The sequence below is a fragment of the Cavia porcellus genome, unplaced genomic scaffold (genome assembly GCF_034190915.1).
Source record: "Cavia porcellus strain 051 isolate PalLab524CR breed Dunkin Hartley unplaced genomic scaffold, mCavPor4.1 scaffold_11, whole genome shotgun sequence".
NCBI classification, from domain to species: domain Eukaryota; kingdom Metazoa; phylum Chordata; class Mammalia; order Rodentia; family Caviidae; genus Cavia; species Cavia porcellus.
Window position 1 is genome coordinate 3495706 of NW_026947494.1, and position 23405 is coordinate 3519110.

The window sequence follows — 23405 nt, forward strand, 5'->3', positions numbered from 1 at the left end:
TAGGAAGTAGGGCTGCTTCACAGGTTTGTGCTTTGTCCCCTTCCAGCTGGACTGTGGGGAACTGGAGCGCCTGCAGCCGGACGTGCGGCGGGGGCACTCAGAGCCGGCAAGTGCAGTGCACCCGCCGGGCACGCTACGACTTGCAGCCAGTGGTGGCCAGCCTGTGTCCACAGCCTGCGCCCCCCAGCCAGCAGGCCTGCAACCCCCAGGGCTGCCCACCTGCATGGAGCACGGGGCCGTGGGCAGAGGTAAGTGGGCAGTTGCCAGCAGGCAGGGCCTGGGCCCACTGGCTGGGACAAAAGGCCCGAGCGTTTGCTCTGTGTGCAGTGCTCCCGGACCTGTGGCAAGGGCTGGAGGAAGAGGACCCTGGTCTGCAAGAGCACCAACCCCTCAGCCCGCGCCCAGCTGCTGCCCGAAGCCATGTGCGTGGCAGAGCCCAAGCCCAGGACACACGAGGCCTGCCTGCTCCAGCGCTGCCACAAACACAAGAAGCTGCAGTGGCTGGTGTCCGCCTGGTCCCAGGTGGGTCACCCTGGGGACTGTCTCAGGTGCCCTGCCTCCTGCTACCCCCTCCAGTCTCCTTGCAACCCCTGAGTTCTTGGTCCCCATGCCCCAATTTCACCCAACCCTCTGAGCTGCAGCCAAGCCGCTGCAGCTTTCCTAGTGGCTTTTCTGTCCCCCGTAGTCAGGTGCCACAGAGGATGAGCTGGGTGTATGAGGATGGGGTTCCCACCCAGCAGAGGCAGTGGGTCTTGGGATGCCCCCCTTACTCCAGGACAGTGAAAAGCATTTCCAGGCTGCAGGCATCCAGCACAGAGCAGGAAGAAGCCGGGTTCCTGGACAGAGAAGTGGGCCCATTCTGAGACCAGCTTCATGGGTAGCATGGGCATCTGCAGGGGCCTCCTGTGCTGCCCCCTGGAACCCAGGCCCCGGATGATGTGTGGTCACTGCCCAGGGCTGCCAGCCCCACTATTGCAGGACCTAGGGTGGAAGTTTGAAGAGTAGCTTGGGGAAGGTGAAGGTTCCCTGACTAGGTGTGGCCCAAGAGAGCCCAGAAGGACTCCAGAACCTCCCAGCGCACAGCGCCTAGCTGGGTGTGCACGGTCTACACGAAGTTTCCAGGCCTCCGCATCCCCAGGTGGTACTGTGCACGTCACCGCAGTCCCAGGAGAAAGCCCCAGCTGTCCTCGCCCCATACCTCTCAGGACACTGATGTTCCGGATGCAGTTTGCCAAGCAGGGCATTTCGTCAGTTGACACAGTGTTTGCCACTTCGAAATAAAAACACCGCTGCTCCCTGAAGTCAGCTTGCCTCTGCCAAGGAAGAACCTGAGCCCTGTCTCCAGGGCGCAGGAAACTGTGAAGCCCCATCTGCAGTACAGACCCCTGCAGCCAAGCATGCAAACGCTTCCCCTCAAATGTAACATAGGTACACAAACACATGACACACACACGCTTACGCACCAGGGCTGCTCTCTGAGGCTTGACTGAATAAGTGACCTCTCGTCAGTCTCTCTCAACATCAGGTAAGGACAGCACACCTGGAAGGGCAGGGATAGGAAGGTGAGCTCAGAGAGGCTGGTGCAGCTGCCTGGGCCCTCCACTTAGGTGGACTGCAGGCCATTGGTCCAGGGATCTTGGGTGACTTGAGTACCTGCCACTGTCCCTGGAACAAGGACCAGTCCTATCCCCGGACCTCCATATTCTGCTCTCCTGCAGCAGGGCATAGCTCTCAGGTGTCGCCCTGCTGGATGGGTGGCTGCAGCTGGGTTTCCCCGGGTCTCCCTGCTCATGCAGGGCCCAGCACTGGGGCAGCTCAGGCTGGCACACATCTTGGAGGCCCAGCCATGCGTGCTCCCTTCTCTAGTGTGGTGCTCACACTTCACCGAGAGATCTGTGCGCCCGGGCTGCTCCTGCCAGTCTCTGGTTTCTGGGCTGCATCTGGCGTGCAGTTGTGTGAAGGAAACCACTCAGTGAAGGCTACTGTGTCCTCCTGTAGGCCATGTCTTGGGTTCTCAGATCAGGGACAGCCCGGTTTCATTCTCCAGTAGATTTGGAATTGCTCTCCTGGCGACCTCTGACTGCCCTGCCCTGCTTAGGCCCAGGATGCCTAAACGGCCATGCCCCTCAGTGTCACCCAGGGTCTGCCTTTCCCTAAACGTCCAGGCTGCTGTCCCCAGGAGACAACCTGAGTCCTGGCTGTGCAGAAACCACACCCTTCCTCCTCTCACTTCCAGTGCTCCGTCACGTGCGGAAGCGGAACCCAGAGACGGTTCCTAAAATGTGCCGAAAAGTACGCTTCGGGGAAGTACCGCGAGCTGGCCTCCAAGAAGTGCTCGCGTTTGCCGCAGCCCGACCTGGAGCTGGAGCGCACCTGCACCCCGTTTCCGTGCCCGCCGCGGTCCTCGCACACAGCCTCGGGCCCCCCAGGGAGTGGCTGGTTCGTCTCTCCCTGGTCTCAGGTAAGAACCTCAAGTTTCCTCCAGGACCAGCGGCTGGTTTGCAGGGGCCTCTGCAGGCAACCGTGCACTCCAGAGTGGGCGGGCCCTGCTCGGTGTGGGCGTGGCCTTCGGGGACAGGCTCCGCCCCTTACTGAGTCTTACCGCTCGTTCAGAGTCACTGGAAATTTTTATCCGAAATGTCTAGGGGGAATATGTCAGTAAAATCGAGGCAGAATTCCTCAGAGATGAGTGTGAATAGGAAGGAACAGGGGACCCGGGACACGGCGGGTCAGTTTGTAGGTTAGCCTTGTGCCTGTGGAAGTCAGAAGGGAGTTGTCACCCCAAAACTGCTGAGCTCTGCCTGGACCCACAGAGCCCCGTGCTCCTCCTGGGCGGTTCCCACTCCAGGCCTCCTTTCTCACGTCCTTTGCCCTCCGGGGCCTTCTGCAGTGAGCATCCAGACCCTGGGTCCTCCTGGGCTGCTTCCTCTTGGGGTGTGCGGCCTCAGCCCTCAAGGTCGAAGGTCCTGGGCTCCCCAACCCCGGCTCTGTGCCTGTGTCCTCTGCTGCCTGCTGCAGGGCAGGAGGACGGAGACCCAAGGCCCTGGCGTGCACCTGACCCCTGCCCGCATCCCTCTCTGGGCCTGGTGGCCTCTCCCGTGCTCACCACCACCTCCTGCCTGGGGCCCCGGCCATGTGATTCTGCCCAGTAAGCAAGGAAGTGAGCCAGGAAGGCAGAAGGAAATGGGCAGAGGGAGATGAGGGGCAGCCCTGCATCCCTGTCCAGGGGTCCTTGCACACCCTTTCCTGGAAGGGTCCCTGGAGCCCAGCTGTGTGTCACACGGTGAGCACAGGAACAGCACGGGGACCAGAGCCCGACATCAGCTCCCGCCCCAGAGGCTGCTCTTAGGGGACTCTTGGCCCTTGCAGCCCTCGGAGGGCGGAAACCTTGTCAGAACCACCACACATAGGAGGAAACTGAGCCAGTGAGGGGCAGAAGGGAGCCACCGCGTGGGGCACATGCATCCTGAGGGTAATCTCTGTGGCCTTGGCCTCCTCAACGTGAGCCGCAGTGACAAGGCCGTGGGCACCCTCCAGGGCTTTGGGTTCTGCTCCCGCAAGCACCTCACCCAGGGGCTGGGTTCATAGCCTTGTCGGGGGCCATTTGCTCTGAGTTTATCTGTGAGTAGGGCATCAGGCCACCGATTTACCTGACAGGGACTTCCCTGTGCCCACAAGGCCCACAGAGAGCCTTGATTTCAAGGACTGACCATGCACCCTTCACTGTCTGTCTCCAGTATGTCTGCTGGGTGGCTTCTGCCCTATGAATGACCCAGTGAGCAGAGCAGCCAGGGCCTGCACCTCTTGTCCCCCACCTGCCACCCAGGGGTCCTTGCCTGACCAAGTACCTGCCCTCCGCATTTGTCCCTTCCTTTCCTCCCCATACCAGCCTCTCCTGGAGGCTACGTCTGACCTTTCAGCATTGGCCACCATCCCGGGGGTAAGGCATCCCCCCCCCCCCACAGATTCCTGAACAGAGGGAGATAGGGAAGGGAGTCCCGCCCAGAGACCCAGCCCAGGGGGGCCTGGAGCCCGGTGAGGCCATGGTGGGTCCAGGCTGCTGTGGCCCAAAGGTGATCATTCTTGACTGCTGAACCTGGTCCTCGCCCAGGACTGTGCAGAGGGCCTCGCTCGTGTGTTCTATGTGATGACACAGGAGGGGTGGCAGAAATACACAGTTCTTTTTATTTTAAAGATAATAAAACACAACAAAAAAACCAGAATGAAGTCAATAAAACCAAAGCAGTGAAATTGGTTCAGGACTTCAAAGCAAGATATGAGGAAAATAACAATGTCACTATAGTGTGTCTCCTTGTCTTCACAATAGTTGTACATTCTATCAGGAATAGCAAAATCAAACCAAAACAAAACAGAAAAAAACAATCAAAATGGAATACTGAATAAAACAAAGCAATCAGAACAAACCAAAACAGTGAGAACAGTATTGGATTGCAAAGACAAGATAGAAGGAAATCCTCCATATTTGCTGTATTGCATGTTGTCCACTTCCCAAGAGATGCTCAGGCCACTGGCCCCAGGCCTACAGAGTCACTGAACAGTACAAGCACTCAGGTGCTTTTTGTACCACAGTTGCTATCACCTCGGCCTCTCCTGTCCTCTGAGCCAGCTGGCTGCTCACAGTGGCAAGTGGGGCTGGGAGCTGGTTTATAAGCTCACAGGAGATGCTCTCTGACTTTCCTCTTTCTGGGCCCTGCATGTTTAAATTGTAAAAATCGCAGTAAGAGATGCCCACCAGGAGTCCCTGTGCGAACCCTTCCCTGCCCTGAAACATTCCCAGCTCCTGGATCTCACCTCTGCAGCCCGGCTGGAAGTGATCTTCCCTGAGCGCCTGCAGGAAGTGCGATTAACAGTAGCACAGAAGCCACTGCCCAGTGTCAGCAGTGGAAAGGCGGCGACAGGGAAGGACGCTGTGTCCTTAGTCACTGATTCTGACTCCTGGCTCTTCCCCAGTCAGAAAAGTTAACGCTTTGAATAGATTCAGGACTTCGAGGCAGCTGGGACAGTGCCACTAAAGACACTTGGGAAAGAGGACTTCAGAGCCACTGCAGAAAGTGGGGAGCATAATGGGATTAGTCTGTTGCAAGCAGAGGGCAGATTCATAGCCATGTGTGTTTTGCTGTAATATGCCGTAAATTTAAACACACGCTGTATTTTCAGCTCACCCCTTGTATGTATATCTGCACACATCTGCAGGTGCACACACACATGTGCATACTTACCATGTGCTGTAGTATGCTGACTACGGCCCCAACCCATTTTGAAGGAGTCCTTACCTGCATGGTGAATGTCAAGGAGAAAGCTCAGGTAGAGAGTCATAGCAGCTCCGCACGGTCTGGTCCTTGTTCAGAGAGCTTGCTTCTCATGGGCACAGTGCGTCCTGGCCTTGGATCCCCTTGGCATCATCCAACTGAGTTGTGTGCTCTGCCAAGAAGCCCGATAAAGTGAGTGCCTCATCTCAGAAGCCAAAAGGCCACTCTAGCTCTCCAGCCCCCTGCATCCTCTGATTCCCAGGAAAGAAACATGCCCAGCACACAGGGCTGGCATTCTGCAGGCAGGAGGAAAGTGCTGAGGGCAGGTGGGACGTCCAGGCTCTGCCCCGCATGCGAGCCCAAGTGGTCAGATAAGGGACAGAGCCCTTAGAAACACTGACTCAACTGTGGCCAGACAGGATGGGATGGTCAGGAATCTCCTGCAGTTCCCACATCCCCCAAATCCTCATGCACTCCAAGGTGAGGCTTTGGGGAGGTGATTGGATCTTAGGGGTGTGATGCTCATGAGTGGTCCACTGATGGTTTCATAGCTAGATGAGGTGGAGCGTGGAAGAGGTGGTCACTGGGGGCATAGCCTGGATGGAGGAAGTGGCTCGCTGGGGTATGGCCTGAAGGGCCACTCCTTCCCCGGCTCCTCCCTTGATCTCACTCTGCTGCCTGTCCCATGCCACCAGCTATTTCTCCTCTGCTCTGCCTGTCTGCCTTGGAGCCAGCCAGCTATGCACTGAAACCTCTACAGGCTGTGAGGCAAAATTAACCTCTCCTCCCTTCAACTGTGGGTATCAGATACTGCGTGTCAGTAGCAAGAACGTGGTTAGACACTGTCTTGGTCAGGTGGCCATGTCCCCACTCACAGACAGTACTAGCTTATTTGATGTGAGTGAATTCAAATGAAAACCTTGGAAACAATTTAAAGTCACAGGTCAGGGCCATGTGAACGCTGGGCTTTCTGAGCATTTCTAGTTGTAAGTGTCAGCAGCCACCAGCGTTCCCTCGCCTCGTTTTTCCTAGAGCAGTCTTTCCAGCAAGGCAGGCAGCTGATGGTACAGGAGGCTCAGTGGAGCCATTTTTGGGGGAAGAGCTACTTCCCTCCCCTGCGAATTGGGCGGAGTCAGGAGGAAACTGAGGCTCGGTCGGGAATTCCATCCCCGACTCTGGCTCTGAGGCGGTGCTCACGCTCTGTGCCAAGCGTGAAGGGGAACTTAGAGAACTTAGGCTCTCCCTGTGGGTTCCCAACCCTAAACCTGGAGTTCCTCTCTGGGAGCTTCTGCTGCTCTGGAACACCCACTCGCACTGTTCACTCCATCACTTTGTCAGAGGCTGGCTGAAACCCTCATTCGTCACGAGGTGGGAATGTGACCTTTGCTGGAGGGGCAGCGACTCTCCAGGCTGGGTTTGCCCTGAGCACGCTGTCCCCATGTCTGCCCACACTGTGGGGAGCAGGGGTGGTGATGGACCGTCTATGCCTGGCTGAAGTTTGCCAGCGGACAGGTTTATTCTTCAGACAGTTAAAGGTCGTTATTCCTGTGATTTGTTCTGCAGGATGCCTGTGGATTTAAGTGGCTTTGCTTATTATCACGGTTCATGGCGCTCTGTGGTATGAGCTTAGTAGCAGGTGGTTCTCACAATATTTGGTCTGAGAGTGGCTTTAGTATCATCATGTGTTGGACTCTTGGTCTCTGTGTTACTTTTCTCTCATTGCTGGGACAAAATACTTGGCACCCAAAATTAGGGGAGGAAAGGTTTATTTAGCTCACAGTTTATGAAGGTTTCAGTCCATCATCAGCTGGCTCCAAGGCAGGGTGACATGGCACAGGGGCAGCACTTCAGGGCAGCAGAAGACAGCAAACAGGAGGCAGCAAGCCTCTTCTCCTCCCTCACATTGTAAGCAGGCTCCACCCCCAGGGCAGGCGCGGCACTCACACCTTCTCCTTGTGCTGGCAGAGGGCATTTACAAAGTAAGGACCCAGGCTCCCCGCTGAGTGGCTTAAACTCTGAAACTTCTTAAGGTGGCAGCTGTGTACCAATCATTACAATCTCCCTCCCCCGAGGGATGCATGGCAGTGTGGAACTGCTCACCAGGACCATGCAAAGTTAGGCTGCAAAACCCTGGGGCACAAGGCAAGAAGCCATGCCACAGATGACTCACTTGGCCTTTCACTGTGGCCGAGAAGACCCCACTGCTGTCTGGAAAGCACACACACACACACACACACACACACACACAGATTCTTGCCCTACACCTTACACACCGCTGCCTACACTAATAATTACTCTCATCTTCTTTTGCCACCATTGGTGGGTAAAGCCACCACTCACCCCCTTAACGTTGAGGGTGTTTGTGTTTGAAACTAATCAAAGAGGTGCAAAGATTAACAGCCCCATTCATCTTGTCACAGAAGTTGTCTTTCTAAGACCACGGAGGTTTGTGCAGTCCCCTCTAAACTGATCAGACCTCTGACTTCCGGGACAGTGGGAAGGTTATGGTGGGAGCACACACCAGGCCACAGGAAGATGATAAATAAAAGGGGAAACCTAATGGAGACTCTTGGCAAAGGGCTTCCAGTGGGAAAAGAGAGCGGGAACCATTGTGCTCGGGAACTGGGGCACACTGTCTTTATCATCCTCTGTGTTCTCTGATGAACTCTGCATTGTGAAAAGCCCCGTGGATCCCAAAACACCAGCCATCACTCAGAGGCTGGAGCCACCTTGTTCTGCCAGCATTTCTCCACAGAGACCAGTGAAAAGAGGAACCCTCTAATTAAACTGAGGAAAGCTCTTCAAGGCAAACATTGTTTTCATGCATCTCTTTGTTTTTTCTGATGGCCAGAAGTGATCGTCTTCTCTGTTCACCTCTAGTGTTTGCAGAGCCTCTCTAAGAACACTAAGGCTGACAGCTGTCACTCTGCAGGGGGAAGAACATCCCCACAGTTGATCCCTGAACACTGCTGCCGTTCTCCAGGAAAGTCAGTCCTGGGAGGAGAGGCTGCCGACCTGTACCTGCTGGCACTGCAGACCTGCTGTGACCACAGGCAGAGGCCACAGGGTCCTGTTTAGGCTGAGACAGGGTCAGAGTGAGAAGCAGACCATCTAGACCGAGGGACAATGGTGTCTTTGGAGAGGGACAGGCTTCTTTGGAGCCCAGTGTCAGTCACTACAAGAGTTTCAACCTAGGCCACGTTGACTTTGTATACCATTCCTGCTGGAATTACATGCAGCTGATATCTGTTGTGAAAACTAAAAAAGAAAAGTATCTGACAGTCTGGTGAGGTGATTCTCTATGTGGCCCTGAGCTCAGCAAGCAGGATCTCAGGCTCCACACAAACTGGCTACAGCTTGGGCATGTGGCCTGGGGCCTCTGGGGATCCCATAGGTGACTCATGCAAGTTAGATGAGAGGTCCAGGACCTGGAGGTGGGTCAGTGCACAGGAGTCTGCAGGGCTGGCTGCAGCAGGTGGGCTGGGCAGGGGCAGGTCAGTGTGGGGATGGGGCAGCACAGAGGTCGGTCTGTCCAGGAGGAGGCTCAGGCTACATCCCAGGAAGCTGGAAGAAGCCAGAAGCCTGGACTTTCAGACCCAAGCTCCAGACTCTTCAGCGAGCACTGTTTCCCAGCCTGCTCTTGTCCTAGGAGCTGCCCACCAAATGCAGCTTCCTGTCCCCTCTCTACCCTCCTGTCCGCCCCTGCCCCAGGCTCCAGTCTGTCTCTGCCTGGCTGTCCAGGACCCCAGGTGCTTCTTAGCATCAGCTGGCTGAAAAACCGCAGATCCCACAGAAAGTCTGGAATGTGAGTTCTAAACACCAAGCTGTCCCACGCCATCGTGCTGTGTGACTGAGGACCAGCTAGCATTTCCTTCTCCCCTTCTGCAAAGAGAAGTAAATAAGTAATTTTCAGGTTTCATCTTTTCCTTCCATGTCTTTGTCTGTCACTAATTTTCATTCATTCGGAATAGTTTCAGAGTTTGGGGCTGAATATCTTCATTCTTTCGGTATCCTTGAAAAATGCAAATTGTGAGACATTTGGAGGTTGTTTTCCCACAATATTTCTTTTTCCCATGGGAAACTGTCAAACTCTCCAGTGCAACATTTTTCAACCCCCGCCCCCAGCGCCCCTAGCGTCATGGGCGCGGTACAGAGTCTGAGGCAGCGGTGATGTGGGAGAGGGGGCAGTGCAGGGGCCAGGACCACACTGAGCAGCGCATTGTGTGGGCTCCCTGGGGTAAGGTCCGAGTCACCCAGGATTATCACTGAGTGTCTAGTGCTTGGATGCAAAATACCCAGACTGTAAGGCCTCAATTCCTGAATGCCTCTGTTCCTGAACTATGTGGTTCCTGAACAGAAGCCTTTGGCAGAATTTTGCTTCTGCTCACAAACTCTGCATTGAGTGACAGCCAAGACCATGGCCATCTTCCCCGTAACTGTGCAAATTCAATTCATGAAACAAGGCACCAGGAAGGATGAGAGATTCCTAGTCACCGACTAAGAAAATCAATGATAAAGAAATGTCAGGCTGAGTGTTCATTACATGGGGATAAATGAAAAACTCTAGTGAGAGCTTATTTTTTCTAATGGTGACAAATGTCCTTGGTGGGGGTAGAAATCTCCCCTAGTTGCCGAGCACAGGAGAGCTTGGCCTGGGGTGGAGACATTGTGAGTGCTGACGGGAACCCACCCTGGAGCAGCCGTCTCAGAGCTATCATCCATGACCCCAAAGTGCTCAGTGCATCTGTGAGCCCAGAGGGAGCCTGGCACACAGAGGGCAAAGAACAGGGGCAGGACTGGGTTCTGTGGACCTTCAGGGTTCTGTGACTCTCAGGGGAAACATTGGGCTGTGTCCTTTGGAACCCTGATCATTCAGAAACTGGCAGGAATCTGCCCTCCGAGTTATTTTTCCTGGCTGCCACAGTCAGCTATGGAAAGGACGCTGTCCATGCCTCCCTGCTGAAACTGGTTTGGAAGTGAGAGGTCAGCAGCTCGGCAGTGCACCCAGTGGACACAGGTGCAGGCCCTGAGCAGCCTTCATCCAAACAGGAAAAAGAGAAAGAAGAAAGTTCCTTTGGCTTGGGATTCCCACATTCTATTCCCAACCCCTTCCCTCTCCAGGGGGACAGGCAGGGGTCAGACTTGCTCCTCACCTGGTCCCTGTTCCAGGGGCCTTGAGGTCACTTTGGAAGCTCTGACGGCAGCAGGTTCTGGAGTGAAGCCAGGCTCATCTCTCACCTCTGCATCTGTGTGCCATTCCTCTCCAGGCGGGACAGGCTGTCGAGAGCCAGCTGCTGTGTCTCCCTGTGTGACCTGCTGTCACTTTGGGCAAGCAACATGAACCATGTGCGTCCCCAGCCTTGCATAGAGTCATTCCTGCAGGAGAAGCAAGTGCTCAGCTCCTCTGCCACACACCAGGACATCCATACTGCATCTGACTTGCCTTCCTGCAGGTGTCTCTTGGGCGTGCTGACCCTCTTAGCCTGTAGCCACAGTGGAGCGCAAGATACATAATTTAGTCTAGACTTGTGCAGGTCTCTCCTTCTGGTGGATTCATTGTCTGGCTCAGATCCCGCTGCCTCTCCAGTTGTTTATCCCCTGATTCTTTGCCTGTGGTGGATCCCAGATGGGTCCTGCTCGTTTTGGGCTGTGTGCCCTGCCACATAGTGAAAGACGACCTCCCCTCGCCCTGGGCTCATTTCTTCTTGGCTAGGAAGCCCAGAGCGCAGCTGGTTGGAGCCTGGACCTGGAGTTTAGAAGGGGCTTGGCGCCCTTCAGCCTCTGTGGGGATTGAGTGTCCCAGGAGGGCCAGCCACCCTGCTTCCTGTGCTGAGGTTCCTATGCTCAGCGCTGACCAGAAGAAGCCACTCGCTTTGGTAAAAATGAAAAGAGATTCTCTCAAGCCTGGCTCTGAGGAGGTGGAGAGGCCAGCTTCTCTCCAGTGCCCATCTCATGCAGCAAGGAACAGCTCAGGGAGGGGTACAGTAAAACAGCAGACACACTCAGTCCCCACCCTTCCTGGACTGGAACCTCTGCTCCCCTGCCCGCAGGGGTGCACTTGGACTTGACCTGAAGGTGCCAGTGGCTGCAGGCTCTGTCTATTCATCCACACTGAGGAGAGGCAGAGGCCACTGTTTGTGATCCAGACCCGAGGAAATCTGGAGAAGCCACTTGTGTTTAAATGAAAAAAAAATTTACTTTTCAAGCTCCATTTTACCATGCCAGTTACAAGGGCATTGCCCAAAGGCACTGTCCACCCTTGGGACTCACAGGGTAACCCTGGAATCCCATATGTCTGCTTCCTCTGGCTACCAGACTCCCTGACAACACTAAACCTCCCGGGATGCCTTCCTGTGGTCCACACTCTGCTACTCCAGGGGTGATCGGCAACCAGAGGCTGAGAGCCACTACCTTGAGGCGTCTGGACAAGAGGAGACCCCTGCAAAGGGGCTGAGGAGGAAATGGGGCTGCCGCAGCCAGCAGAGAGCAGGGCTGACCCAGGCCATGGTTCAAGGAGAACCTAGTGTAGGTTAGAAAGTACCTCGCCTTGGTCTTGGATATAACATCAGCAACCTTGTGCTCTCAGAGACTTCAAATAGAAACAAAAACAGGAGGCTTTTCTTCCTTTTTATATTTAGAAGAATGACTTGGGCCAACTTTATTGTGCATAGAATCTAATGTTTATCTGTACTACCAATATTCTGAGGAGATAATATATTCATCCATGTGTGTGTGTGTGTGTGTGTGTGTGTGTGTGTGTGTTGTGTGTACTCACCTTTTTAGTGCACATACTCTTCCCCAGGGCCCCTGAGGGCTGAGAACCTGTCCAGGATGTCTTTAGCATTAGGTCACAACCATTCTCAGCAAGTGCTGGCCCCACCCTGGATCCTACCTGAGCCCTTGGAAGGGTGAGAGCCATGTCACAGGCTGGTTCCGAATTCCAGGTAGGGGGCCAGCTCTGCCCAGTATACACTGTCAGTGGGGTGTACAGGGGCTGCTCCATCTGCACCCTGGCTGGGCATTATTGCCCTGCCTTTTGTCACCTCCATCCCTGGAAGAAACTGTGGCCTGCAGTGCTGTGCCCTCCGCTGCTGGGCATGCTCCTGGCAGGGAGCCTAGCAGCCTGGTAAGTGCTGTCTCCTCCTCCTCAGTGCACAGCCAGCTGTGGAGGTGGTGTGCAGAGGAGGACCGTGCAGTGCCTGGCAGGGGCCCGGCCAGCCTCTGACTGCCCCCCGCACCAGAAGCCTGAAGCCTCCCTGGCCTGCAATACCCACTTCTGCCCCATCACAGAGAAGAAAGGTGAGCTCAGGGCCTCTTGGCTGGGCCTGGGAATTTGGGTGGGAGCCTGGAGGCTTGGGAGAATTCCTGGAAGGGTGGAGGAATGGGGTGCCAGCTACCTGGTGAACCCGAGAGTTGGGGCCGCGTGTCTGACACACTCCCTTCCCCCCCTCACATCCTTCAGTTTTCTAATGACAGTCACAAAGCAGAGCCTGCCATCCTCATGCTGCCCAAGAAAGGACAGGTGGGTTGTGGCATAAATCCAGCCTTATAAACACATGATTTCCATCTTTTGTGAGTGCTATTTGGGGTACCTAAAGAACAGAATGTGAACCACGCACCTTTTCCCACTGCATTAGACAAAAGCCTTCCTTTATCTGTCTGCCTGTTGGGTGTCCTTAGCACAAGAAGGTTCTAGTCTTACAGGAACCTTCCAAGAATGGTCTTGGGAAAGGCATAAGTTCTCCAGGCCCCACCCAGTTAAAGCCAGATAGCCGCCCTCCTGCAGCAGCTCTGAGGCAATGATGAGTTTGCTTTTGTGTGCGAAACAGAGCTCCTGGTGAGCAGCATCTGCCAAACTCCGGAGCACTTGACTGACGTGGAACGTGCTCGTTTTCAGGCACCTTCTGCAAAGACGCCTTCCCCTGGTGCAACCTGGTGCCGCAGCACGGCATGTGCAGCCACAGATTCTATGGCAAGCAGTGCTGCAGGGCTTGCTCCAAGTCCAACCTGTGAGTTGGGTCACTGCCACAGCAGAGAGGAGGCACGTGAGCTGGAAATATCAGCGTGAAGGGGCCGGGCAGTGCGCACTGGAGCACATCCAGCAAAGAGCAGAGCCGGAAGAGGAGAAACTGTGCTTGGCTCTTTGGCCCGAAGAGTGTGTGTTTGTGCATGGGGAGAGGCAGACGGGTGGCTGTGCCCTTGCTGGCACACACTGTCCTGTCCCATGGAAGCGTGGATCATGCCTGCTCAAGTGTAGAGAAGGAGCGCTATACTGCAGAGCACAAACAGCCACACACAGCCAGGTTCATGGTTCATCCACACCAAGCCCAAAGGACAGCAGAGGTGGACTTGCTAATTGCTAAATGTCTGGTGCTTTGTAAAAAGGAAAAGCCACAAGATTAGGAAAACGTCTGAAATAGCTGTCACTAAGTAGACCATCCTCCCTCCCAAAAGCCTCAGAGGCTCCCACCATTGGGGTGGGGGAGGTGAGGGGTTTGGGGAGCCCCTGGATGCTTTTCCAGGCTCTGCCATAAGAGCCCAGGTCCTTCTCATTTAGGACTTTGCATATGCAGCCTGGGAAGTAAAGTCCCTGGTGAGGTGCTTCCTGCCCTTAGAGCTTACATGCCAGGGGAGATTTTACAGTTAATGTTTTATCTTTCCAGTTACTGACCAGTGAGAGTTCCTATTTAAACCTGCTCCCCATGCTTTTCTGCTTTAAATTGTGGTTCAGATTTCAGGTTACATAACTTTCACCCAGACAGCGTCTAGGCTACCCAGTTGCTGACGGGATCATAGCCGCATGTCCTGGGTTTTGTTGTTGCTGTCTAGAGGGGTTCTTAACTCTAGTCTGTAACTTTGGTGGAGAGGGAAAGCCAGCAGCCTCCCCAGAGGGCCTCCCACTCCTCCCTGGCATCATGGGTGCTTATTTCTGGTCTCCCTGTCTGGCATGTGACACCTCTGTAGACAGGTACCCGGATATTTATATTTGCTGAATTTTATAATAAATTTTATATTGTATGATGTGCTTCTGAGCTGTGTGCTGCTCCTTCCCAAGGTTCACTTCTGCTACAGAGGGCTGGCACCAGACACCAGACGATGAGTTTCAAAGAGGGTGAAACGGGGCTGGAATGTCACAGAAAGAGCTAGAACTAGATTAGGAGGAAGCAGTCCCCAGGGGGAGGAGGGTGCAAGGAGGGCAGCTGCGGATGGGGTCATGATGGATTTGTGCCACATTCAGTGAAAAGGAGGCTACTCTGCTGGGGCCACTGGCACACGCCTGGGATCCCAGCACCCAGGAGGAGGGCTTCTGTGGGTTTAAGCCAGCCTGAACTATCTAGTGAGACTCTGTGGAAAGACGGAAGGAAGGAAGAAGGAAGGAAGGAAGGAAGGAAGGAAGGAAGGAAGGAAGGAAGGAAGGAAGGAAAGAAGGAAGGAAGGAAGGGAAAAAGGAAGGAAGGGAGGGACGGAGGGAGGAAAGGAAGAAGAGAAGCAGGAAGGGACAGAGGGAGGGACACACGTGGTCTTGCAGTCCCTGCTGGTGTCAGGGTTCTCCAGAGGAGCAGAACCAGCAGGGCATGAGAGAGGAAGTTGGGTATTTAAGGAACAACCTCACTAGACTGTGAAGACAGACAAATGTGACATCTGTAGAAAGAAACTCACGGAAGAGTTGACGCTGCCATCTTGGACCTGAATTCCACGGGACAGTAGGCTGGAAATTCAGTAAGTTCCCACATCACCCACTTGAGGCAGAATTGCTTCTCCTCAGGGAGCCTCAGGATGGCCCTCAGGACCTCATCTGGTGGACTGAGACCCACCCACCTCCCTTCCCTACAGCCACTAATCAAATGTTAGCACATCCACAGAATCCCTGCTCACATCTGACCTGATGTCAGTCACGTGGCCTGACCAGGCTGAGAAGTGAGATTCAGTGAAGTGCCACCCCTGGATCAGATTCAGCCAGCTGTAACCAGATCCCTGTGGGAAACCACCACTGCCCTCAAAATTGAAGTGGATCCTACACCACAGAACACCAGCTCCCGGAAAGTCACCTCCCTGTTCATCACTTCCTTCTGACTGGGACGCACTCTCACATCCATGACTTACAGGAGCAGAGGCTCGATTTTGCTCACAATTTTGGTCCCCATGGGTGGACCCCAAGGCAGGAAGGTTGTTGTGGAAGGACCTGAGTGGAGGAAAGCAGCTCACATCATGGTGGCCAGGAAGTGGAGAGAGAAAGGAGGAGGCAAGGAGCGGTAGCCGTCCCCTCTAGGTCACGTCCCCCGTGACCTGCCTCTAACCAGTCCCTATGTTTAAACACCAAACTGAGCTATGGTCTCATGAGTAGATGAATCCACTGATGAGTATAGCACCCCACGATGCTACCACCTTCCAAAATTCCCACCATGCGCACATGAGACTTTGGGGGTGGGGACCCATTCCAGTTCTAAGCCCTAACAAGTTCTAGGATGGTTAGCCTGGCTTGTAGGTGACCCTGGCACAGCACCACAGCCTCATGGAAGGTGTCTATGTAAGGAGGGAAGCCTCATCCAGTGGACAGAAAGCCTTCATAGTTTGCCCTGCAATCACAACCAGGAAAAGGAATTATGTAGGATTCTGGGGGACTTCAGGCAACAAATTCCAAGGCACAGATTCACAGGGCTCTTTGGTCCACAAAGAGACCAGCGCAACTCAAAGCTTCTGTGCATAGACAGGACCTGTTCTTTGCTTAACTCTGCAGCAGACACCTGCCGTGCTGGTCTGCCAAGGAGCCATTGATGGTTGGAACGGGGTCCCACCACAAAGCCTGTATGCTCCTTCAAGGAGTCAATGTCCGGTGGCAAACCAATGTAGCACCAGGGCAGCGGGCCCCAAGGACCAGGCCAGGAGGAGGGAGAGATTCCCTTCTGTTCACAGGGAGATGGCTGTGGGAGAGGGGCTGCCTTCCAGCTGGCATCTGAGTGGGGAGAAAACTGCGAGCCCAAGGAGAGTGATAGAGGGCCACATCCTGTGCTCTGGGAGGATGCTGATCCCAGTGGAACCGTGTCTGCCCAACCCAGCCGCAGGCCAGCCTCTCTCCCCAACCGTTACCCCCACACCTTCTCCTCCAGTGAGCCTCACGCCTGGCAAAGGGGCTGCAGGGTCCTGGCTCGGGTGATACAGGCCAGGCCATAGCCTTTATCTGGGGCCCATGGCCAGGGCTGCCCACCACACTGGCTGGGGGCTGCATCCTCTTGACTGTGTTTAGCACTCATGTGCTCAGCACTGAGATGAGTACCCTGGATGGACAGTCCCACTGGCCCCTGCAGGTGTCCCTCCAGGCAGGCTGTCACTTTATCCCCTAGAGGAGGAGCCTGAAGTACAGCCGACACCCAGACAGGCCAGATGGATGGGGAGCAGGTGCTAGGCGCCAGGCGGCTGTCCCTCACTCCCACTGTCAGGCACGCCCTCCTCCTCCTCTGCTCTTCCTCTTCTCGCTGTCCTCCTGTCCTCCACATCACTGCAGTCTGCACCTCTGCTGGTGCTGCTGTGCACTGGCAACCCATTGGACCCTGTGCAGCCCCAGACCTCCCGGCTTCTCCAGGCGCAGCAGACCTGCCTGTGCCCACTGCCTCCAGGGAGCTCCTTGAGGGCACACACCGCACCTGCTGGCCCTGCCTTATCTTTCCCGCTGGCCTCCCGGGTCTGGAGACATCCAAGTAGCAAGTGTCTAGCTTCCTCAGGATGGATCCTGCATGTATGGAAGATGCTACACCGCTCCCCTGGAATAAAATCTCTGGAATTCCCAGCGTCATGGGGCTCACAGAGATCGCTCTGCACCCCACTTTTCTTAGGGCCCTTCTCTCATTCACAGCTGTGCACACACTCGGTCTGCAGCTACTTGAAAGTAGCTCTGCTTATAAGACTGAGGGCTTTGGTGACCTGCTCTCTGAGTTACAGAGCGCTGTGTCCAGAGGGGGCAGAGACACCTTGGGACCAGCCCAGCTCCCTGCTGACTGTGTGTAAGCACCTGACTGCACGCTGGCTTTGAGACCCAGCCTTCACCTCATCACAAGGGAATTCATGGGGGTTTTCTCTGCTGCCTTCAGAGGCCACCGCAGAGCCACAGACAGTGATGTGCCCCTCTCCTTGGCCTCCCAGGAAGCCCGCCAGGTGCTGTTCTGCGGAACCAGGGAGCAGAGCAGGGAATCTCCATGTTGTATGTATCAGAAGCCACAGCAGTCTGGGAGGAATTCAGCCCCCAGGAATTCCAGGCTGGCAAGGGAGTCAGACAAAACAAAGCTGTGGCGAGGAGGAGCTGGAGGGTCGGCACCGCCCTGCCTCCTCCTGGTCTGCCTGCTGCCTCCAGCACCCACAGAACTCCCTTGGGTGACTGCACTTCACCCCCAGCTTAGCCCAGCAGCCAGGCAAGGGAAGTGGCAGAGCACTTTAGAGAGTGAGGGCACCCCAAGCCCCCTCAAATGCCCTGTGTACCTTTCCCAGGACAAAGGCTCAAACACCCCAGCCCAGCCCCAGGGTGTTGCTCTCTCTGGTTCTAAGCAGCAGGTAGGGACCCTGTGCTTCGCGTCTGCCTGGGACGCTCTGCCATGGCTGCTGGGCTCTGGTGCTCTCCCTTTCACTACAGCCCACACCTGTCCTCCACAAATGGCTTTTATTTTCTAACAGAGCTGAAAAATCCAGCTCATGCTGTAAAGATTCCCTCTGGAAGGCTGTCCTCTGGGAGGTTCTGAGTCCTTCAGCCCCAAGTTCTTCTGGCTTCCGGCAGTGGTCCCTGGGAGTCCTGAGATGTTGGTTGGCAGCTGCTCTTCCACCTCGGAGGAGGACTTCTTCAAGGATGGAGACTTTGCTTCCAGCCAGCCATGTACTTCCTGGGGTTTGTAAGACACTAAGAGGCAGGGGGAAACAAGACAGCATGGGTTCAGTTCCTCGGGACCAGACCAGGCACTCTCGGTAATGCTATACCTGCTTTGAAGGCACAGTCCAACGTGAACTGCTTGAACCGGAAAGAATCCTAGAGATGCCATAGCCCAGAGTCTGGCTTGATAGAGAAGGATCCCGAAGCCCTGGAAGACCAGTGCCTTCGTGAAGATTTCGCAGCTCCCTACAAGCCCTCACTCTGCACGTAGGTTAGTTTCCCAACTCTAAATCTCCGAAGGAAACGCAGCTCACTGTCATTCAAGAGGACAAAGAAGAGGGCTGCGGTAGACAGTGCCCGAAGGTTCTGTGGAAAACTGAAACAAAACGCTGCACAGAACCCTGCAGCTCTCCATTCAGACTCCTCCACTGTGCCTTTGCTGGCATCCCTGTGTGAACTGAGACGGTGCGGTATCAGGTCTTCCCCTGCAAATGTTTCAGTCACCTCAAGCACATTTCCCCCTCCCCTAACCTGTGAATTCATAGCTGAAAAGAGAAAGTGACCTGTGTTTTCCATGACTACTGGCACCTAGAAGGACTCAAAGAGCACTGTGGGGGACTCTACATTTCCCTGGCCAGTTTCTAGAACTGATTACCACTTCATCCCAAGTTCAAGGCTACAAAATTCATTCCCCGCCCCCTTCCCTCACCTGTGGAAGATTCTACTTTAACAGGTAACTTCCATGAGGAAGCATACAGTGTTACCGCAGCCCTACAGCGGTGTCAGAAATTCTCTTCTACCTGAAAAACTGCTTCTTTAGAGCAGAAGCAGCCTGAACACAAGACCATGCAGTGGGGAAACCAATATGGAGGGGTCATCGAGGATAGATGGCCACCAGGTCAGGGGGTCAGCAAAGATCAGTGTCCATCTAGCCATGAACCTTTCTCCTTGCAATGGTGAGAAGAGTCATCCTTTATTAAAGGATGCTGGATCTCTGGGTGTGTCCATGAAGCTGCATCTGGAGTGATGGACATTGGAATCAGCAGACTGGGCAAAGGCCCACTTCCCCAGGATGGGTGGGCAACATGCAATTCATCAGAGGCCCTCATAGAACAAAAATGCTGCAAAAGCTCAAATTGTCTTTCTCTGCTTGAGTTGGGATGCCTCTGCCCTCTGGCTCTGGACCTTGGAGCTCCCTGGCCTCCTGACTTGGACTAGGTTCTACCACCAGCTGTCCTGGGCTCCAGTTTGCTGATGGCTTACACAGGGATTTTTCAGCCTCTACAAGCATTTTAGCCTGTTTTCTTGCTAAATCACCTCCTGTCTGTCTGTCTGTCTATCTATCAATGATCTACCTGTTTATCTCCATCTACTTACTTATCTGCCTATGTTTCCCACTGGTGCTGTTTGTCTGGAGAACCCACTCCCTGGACACCCCTCTTGGTCTGCTTGTGTGGCTCAGAAACTGTCATCCCAGCCTTTATCATGAACCTGCCTTAAAGTCAGCTGGGTCTGCTAGAAAGCCACGTAGTAATGGCCCAGCACAAAAACTCAGATTTGCCCTGAAATTAAAAACAGGCCTGGCTTGGTCACTTAGTGCTGAGATGAGGGACTGGGAAGGGAAATGTGCAAATCCAGGGTCCTGCCTCATTTCTCCCACTCACTCAGATGTACAAATGTGTTATCGTAAGTCATAAGGGTGCATTTGAAATGAGTAATTTTGGTATCAATTGATTTTAATTATCCTCACCCAAACATTTTGCTTAGTCTTCAGCTTGTCTTTTTTCTACCCTCCAGTGTGTAGTTTCCAGTTTGTAGTTGGGTTGGGGCCATCCCTAGAGTGACCTCATCTTCATGATCCAAATCAGATCACTCCTGAGATCAGAGAGGACACATTACATGTCCAGCACAGGACAGGAGAGAGAGACACACCATTTACCAGCACAAACCCATCTGCCCAGAAAGACTTTCAGTCTCCAGATGACACCATGGCTTTACCTATCAGATACCTGGGCACCAACAGATGTGGCTGCAAGGGGACCTCATGTCCTCTATTGAGGCTGCTTGTGGGCACAGCTGTGCAAGCAGGTCCTATTTGCTGGTCCTACCAGCTCCCCTGGCCAGCATCACAATAATGCTGTGTGTCTCACCTGGTCCTGATTCAAATTCCTCTAACGCAGCCTCATTAAACACACACAGCCATCTTGTACAAGTGGTGGCCCAATATGCAGATGAATGCATGGTACTAGCAGGCACTGATGGCATCCAGAACTTACCTCACTGATCCAGCGTCCTCCCCCGAACCACTGCCTCAACTCGGCCACTGAGTAGCCAACTTCAGATCTCAGGGGTGCACGGTGACAGTGCATTTCAGGGTCCCAGCCTGTTCGGGGCGTGCTTCACAGACCTGTGAAAGCCCCATGTTGTCTGTGCTATTCTTCAGTCTTGAGTCCCAGCTCAAGAAGAGCTCCTGCCCAGGACACACTGTCCCATAGCACCTAACAAGGCCAGAGGAGCCTCTGAACACACTGCTGGCTGTCACTGCTCGTGCACAGCATGGACATGCTGTCACCTACATGCACATGCACTGGGCAGAGCAGGTTTGCAGGAGGCAGGGCAGAGACCACCTGCAGGGAGCCCTGAAAGAGTAATGCCTGGGAGAGGTCTGTCACACGCTGACACAGAAGGGGAAGGCGCACACAAACCACAGTGCCATGGAATGCACCTGCCATGTGCCTGCCCCTTGCCTTAGGGCCCAGGGTAACGGGCAGTTTGCATGAACCACTGTGTGACTGGAGCAAGTCATTTCCCCGCTGTGGCTGTGGGTTTATTATCTACAAAACAAAACAACTCAACCCCTTCAGTCCCTCAAAGATTCTGAGCACCTGAATTTCCCATTTCACATGTGACTACTAAATGTATTCTCTGCATAAAGTCACACACTGACCTTCCCCTCAACAGCAGGGTCTCAACTCACAGGCCAGCTGGTGGAGAGGCGATGCTGCTCGGTGCTAACGGCCAGCTGCAGGGTGCTCAAGGCCAGCTGCAGGATGCTCTGTGGGGACCTCTCTTGTTGTTGGTACCAGTGATTGAACTCACTACCTCAAGCTTGCCAGGCAGGAACTTACGCCACTGAGCTAAATCCCTGGCCCTGCTCTCTTTTTTGGGTTTTTAAGGATCATTAGGATGACACTGTTGAATCCTTCACTAACACTCAGACCAGGTCAGAAGCAGAGGAGAAACCCCTGCAAGCCACAAAGAGGCCAGATAGAGTCCAGGTCAGGGCCCAGGGTTACCTGCGCCTAGCAAGGGAGGAGACCAGAGGCAGCTCTGAGAGCCTCCTGCCTGTGTTCTTACATCCCAAGCCTGCCAGACTCACCCCACGGCAACCTGGCTCCCTCTGGGTTCTGGATGCCTGGTTAGTGCCTCAGGGCTCCCACAAGGTGCCAGTGTCTGGACTGTGAGTCACAGTGACGTGACAGAGATTTACTCCTCTGACCTTGGGATTTTGGATAACTGGCCCAGGCAGCTCACTCCCCAGCTGGAGGCTGGAAACCACAAAGAATTCATGGTGAGTTTTCAAATCCTCGGAGCTAATCTGCAGTCTGGAAAGAGAGACAGCAACACCCATGTGCCCTGTGGCTAAAAGTGGTGAGAGCTGAACCCCAACAAACCCTACCAGGCACAGAGCCCAGAGTGCGTGGGGAGAGCAGGAGGGGCCTGTGTGCTTGGTGTCCCCTTCTGGTTGTCGCCAGGCTCCCTTCCAAGTGGAGGAAGGCAGGCCGATCTCCCTGGGAAACCTGAGTGCAGAGCTGTGGGGTAAACAGAAGCCATGCCGGTTTTCCTCTCTGGTTCCCCTGGAGGTGCCCTCAGCTCCTGATCCTCACTCCTGATGAAGTCTGTGCCTTCCCCTGGAGCGTTTGATGGTGGCAGAGTCGTCCTCTCTGGGAGGTTTCTACCAATGCAGAGGGTCCCCTGGTTCTGCTGGCCTTCTGCAGTGGGGCACAGTGAACATCCCCATGATCACCTGGCCACCAGGGCCCAAGAGAAGATGGACCAAAGGCTTGCTCAGCGTCAGCCTCACCCCTGGTCTGAGTGAGCCCCGCCCTGTGCATCACCTCTACACCCCTTCCCAGCACAGCGGCTGCGCTGAAGAGGAGTGGGACCCTCCAGTTCCCCATGTGGAGACCCCAGCTTTACAAGGAGGCTAAGGTTAAGTGAGACTGCAAGGCGGTGTCCAGCAGAACTGGTGTCCTTGTGAGGAGAGGACGGGACACCAAAGAGCAGAACTTTCTCCCTCACACCCCAAAAAAGCCCTGAGAGCACACACTTAGAAGGTGGTCCTGACCAGGCAAGAAAGGAGCCCTCGTCCCAGCCCAGCCCTGCTGGCATCTTCACCCTGGATGTCTCTCCCCTAGAACCATGAAAAGATAAAGTTTCACTCCATCCATATCACAGGTGTGCGTGTGTGTGTGTGTGTGTGTGTGTGTGTGTGTTTCTCTCTCATCAAAGAACGTCCTTACTCTTCGTTCTGCTTTTATTTTGAAACAACTGATATGTGTTCATTTCGGCCTCTGTCAGTTCTTGGGAAATGTAGGTGAAGGAGAGAGATGAAAGAGAGAGAGGAAGGGAAGGAAAAGCCTGCTGCAGATCTTAGATTCAAGGTCCCGCAGGTCACAAGGCCCCAGCTCGGCACAGCTATTTCCGGTTACCAGTGTCGCTGCGGCAGAGGAAGCTGCATGCACCAAACACGGGCCGAGGCCTAGTTTCACTGCTGTTTGTCTGAGGGCACCGCCCCTGCAGGTGGCCTAGGACGGGTGGCTTCTCCTCCATTTGGACCTCACAGATCCACAGTCAGTGAAGGCAGAGGACGCCCCGGCCTCACGGTTTCTTCTCTGCTGCCCTCCCAGCAGAAGAACACCTCCGAGACTGTGGGAGCTATTTCTGCACCGGTCACCTGACTATCTGCATGTGGATGTCAGCAGCCTCTGTCCCTGGGGTGTGGTGACTCCCTCATGAGTGTCCATCTCGGACCTTGTTCCACTCATCCACTTTCCTGTGACCCCCGCCACTCATGGCTGCAGGAGGAAGCTCTGTTCAGAGGACCATGGAATTGAGATGAAGATCAGCAATACCAGGTGTGGACAGTGTGGCCCCTGTGGTGGTTGGTTATCGGTTCTGTCCTAGATCCCTGATCTCCCAAACAAGTGTACAGCGGAGGTTAAATAAAAAGAGAGAAATTGTATGACTTTTAGGGCTCCAGGAGGGTCAAAACCCTTTAA

At 54.5% G+C, this 23405-nt stretch overlaps 1 protein-coding gene across 3 annotated transcripts in view; it reads left to right on the plus strand.

Annotated features, from left to right (window-relative positions):
- Positions 1 to 14291, plus strand: part of Adamts16 (ADAM metallopeptidase with thrombospondin type 1 motif 16) — a 147987-nt gene extending 133696 nt beyond the window's left edge. For 2 of the 3 annotated variants that reach the window (XM_063257940.1, XM_023560913.2), the window contains 5 exons: positions 47 to 248; positions 328 to 522; positions 2237 to 2461; positions 12422 to 12569; positions 13168 to 14291. In XM_063257940.1, coding sequence (XP_063114010.1) covers positions 47 to 248; positions 328 to 522; positions 2237 to 2461; positions 12422 to 12569; positions 13168 to 13283 — 886 coding nt within the window. In that variant the 3' untranslated portion in view covers positions 13284 to 14291. Of the gene's footprint in view, positions 1 to 46; positions 249 to 327; positions 523 to 2236; positions 2462 to 12421; positions 12570 to 12732; positions 12793 to 13167 lie in introns of all 3 variants that reach the window. The other variant, XR_010050385.1, reaches the window with a different exon arrangement.
- Positions 14292 to 23405: the final 9114 nt, after the last annotated feature.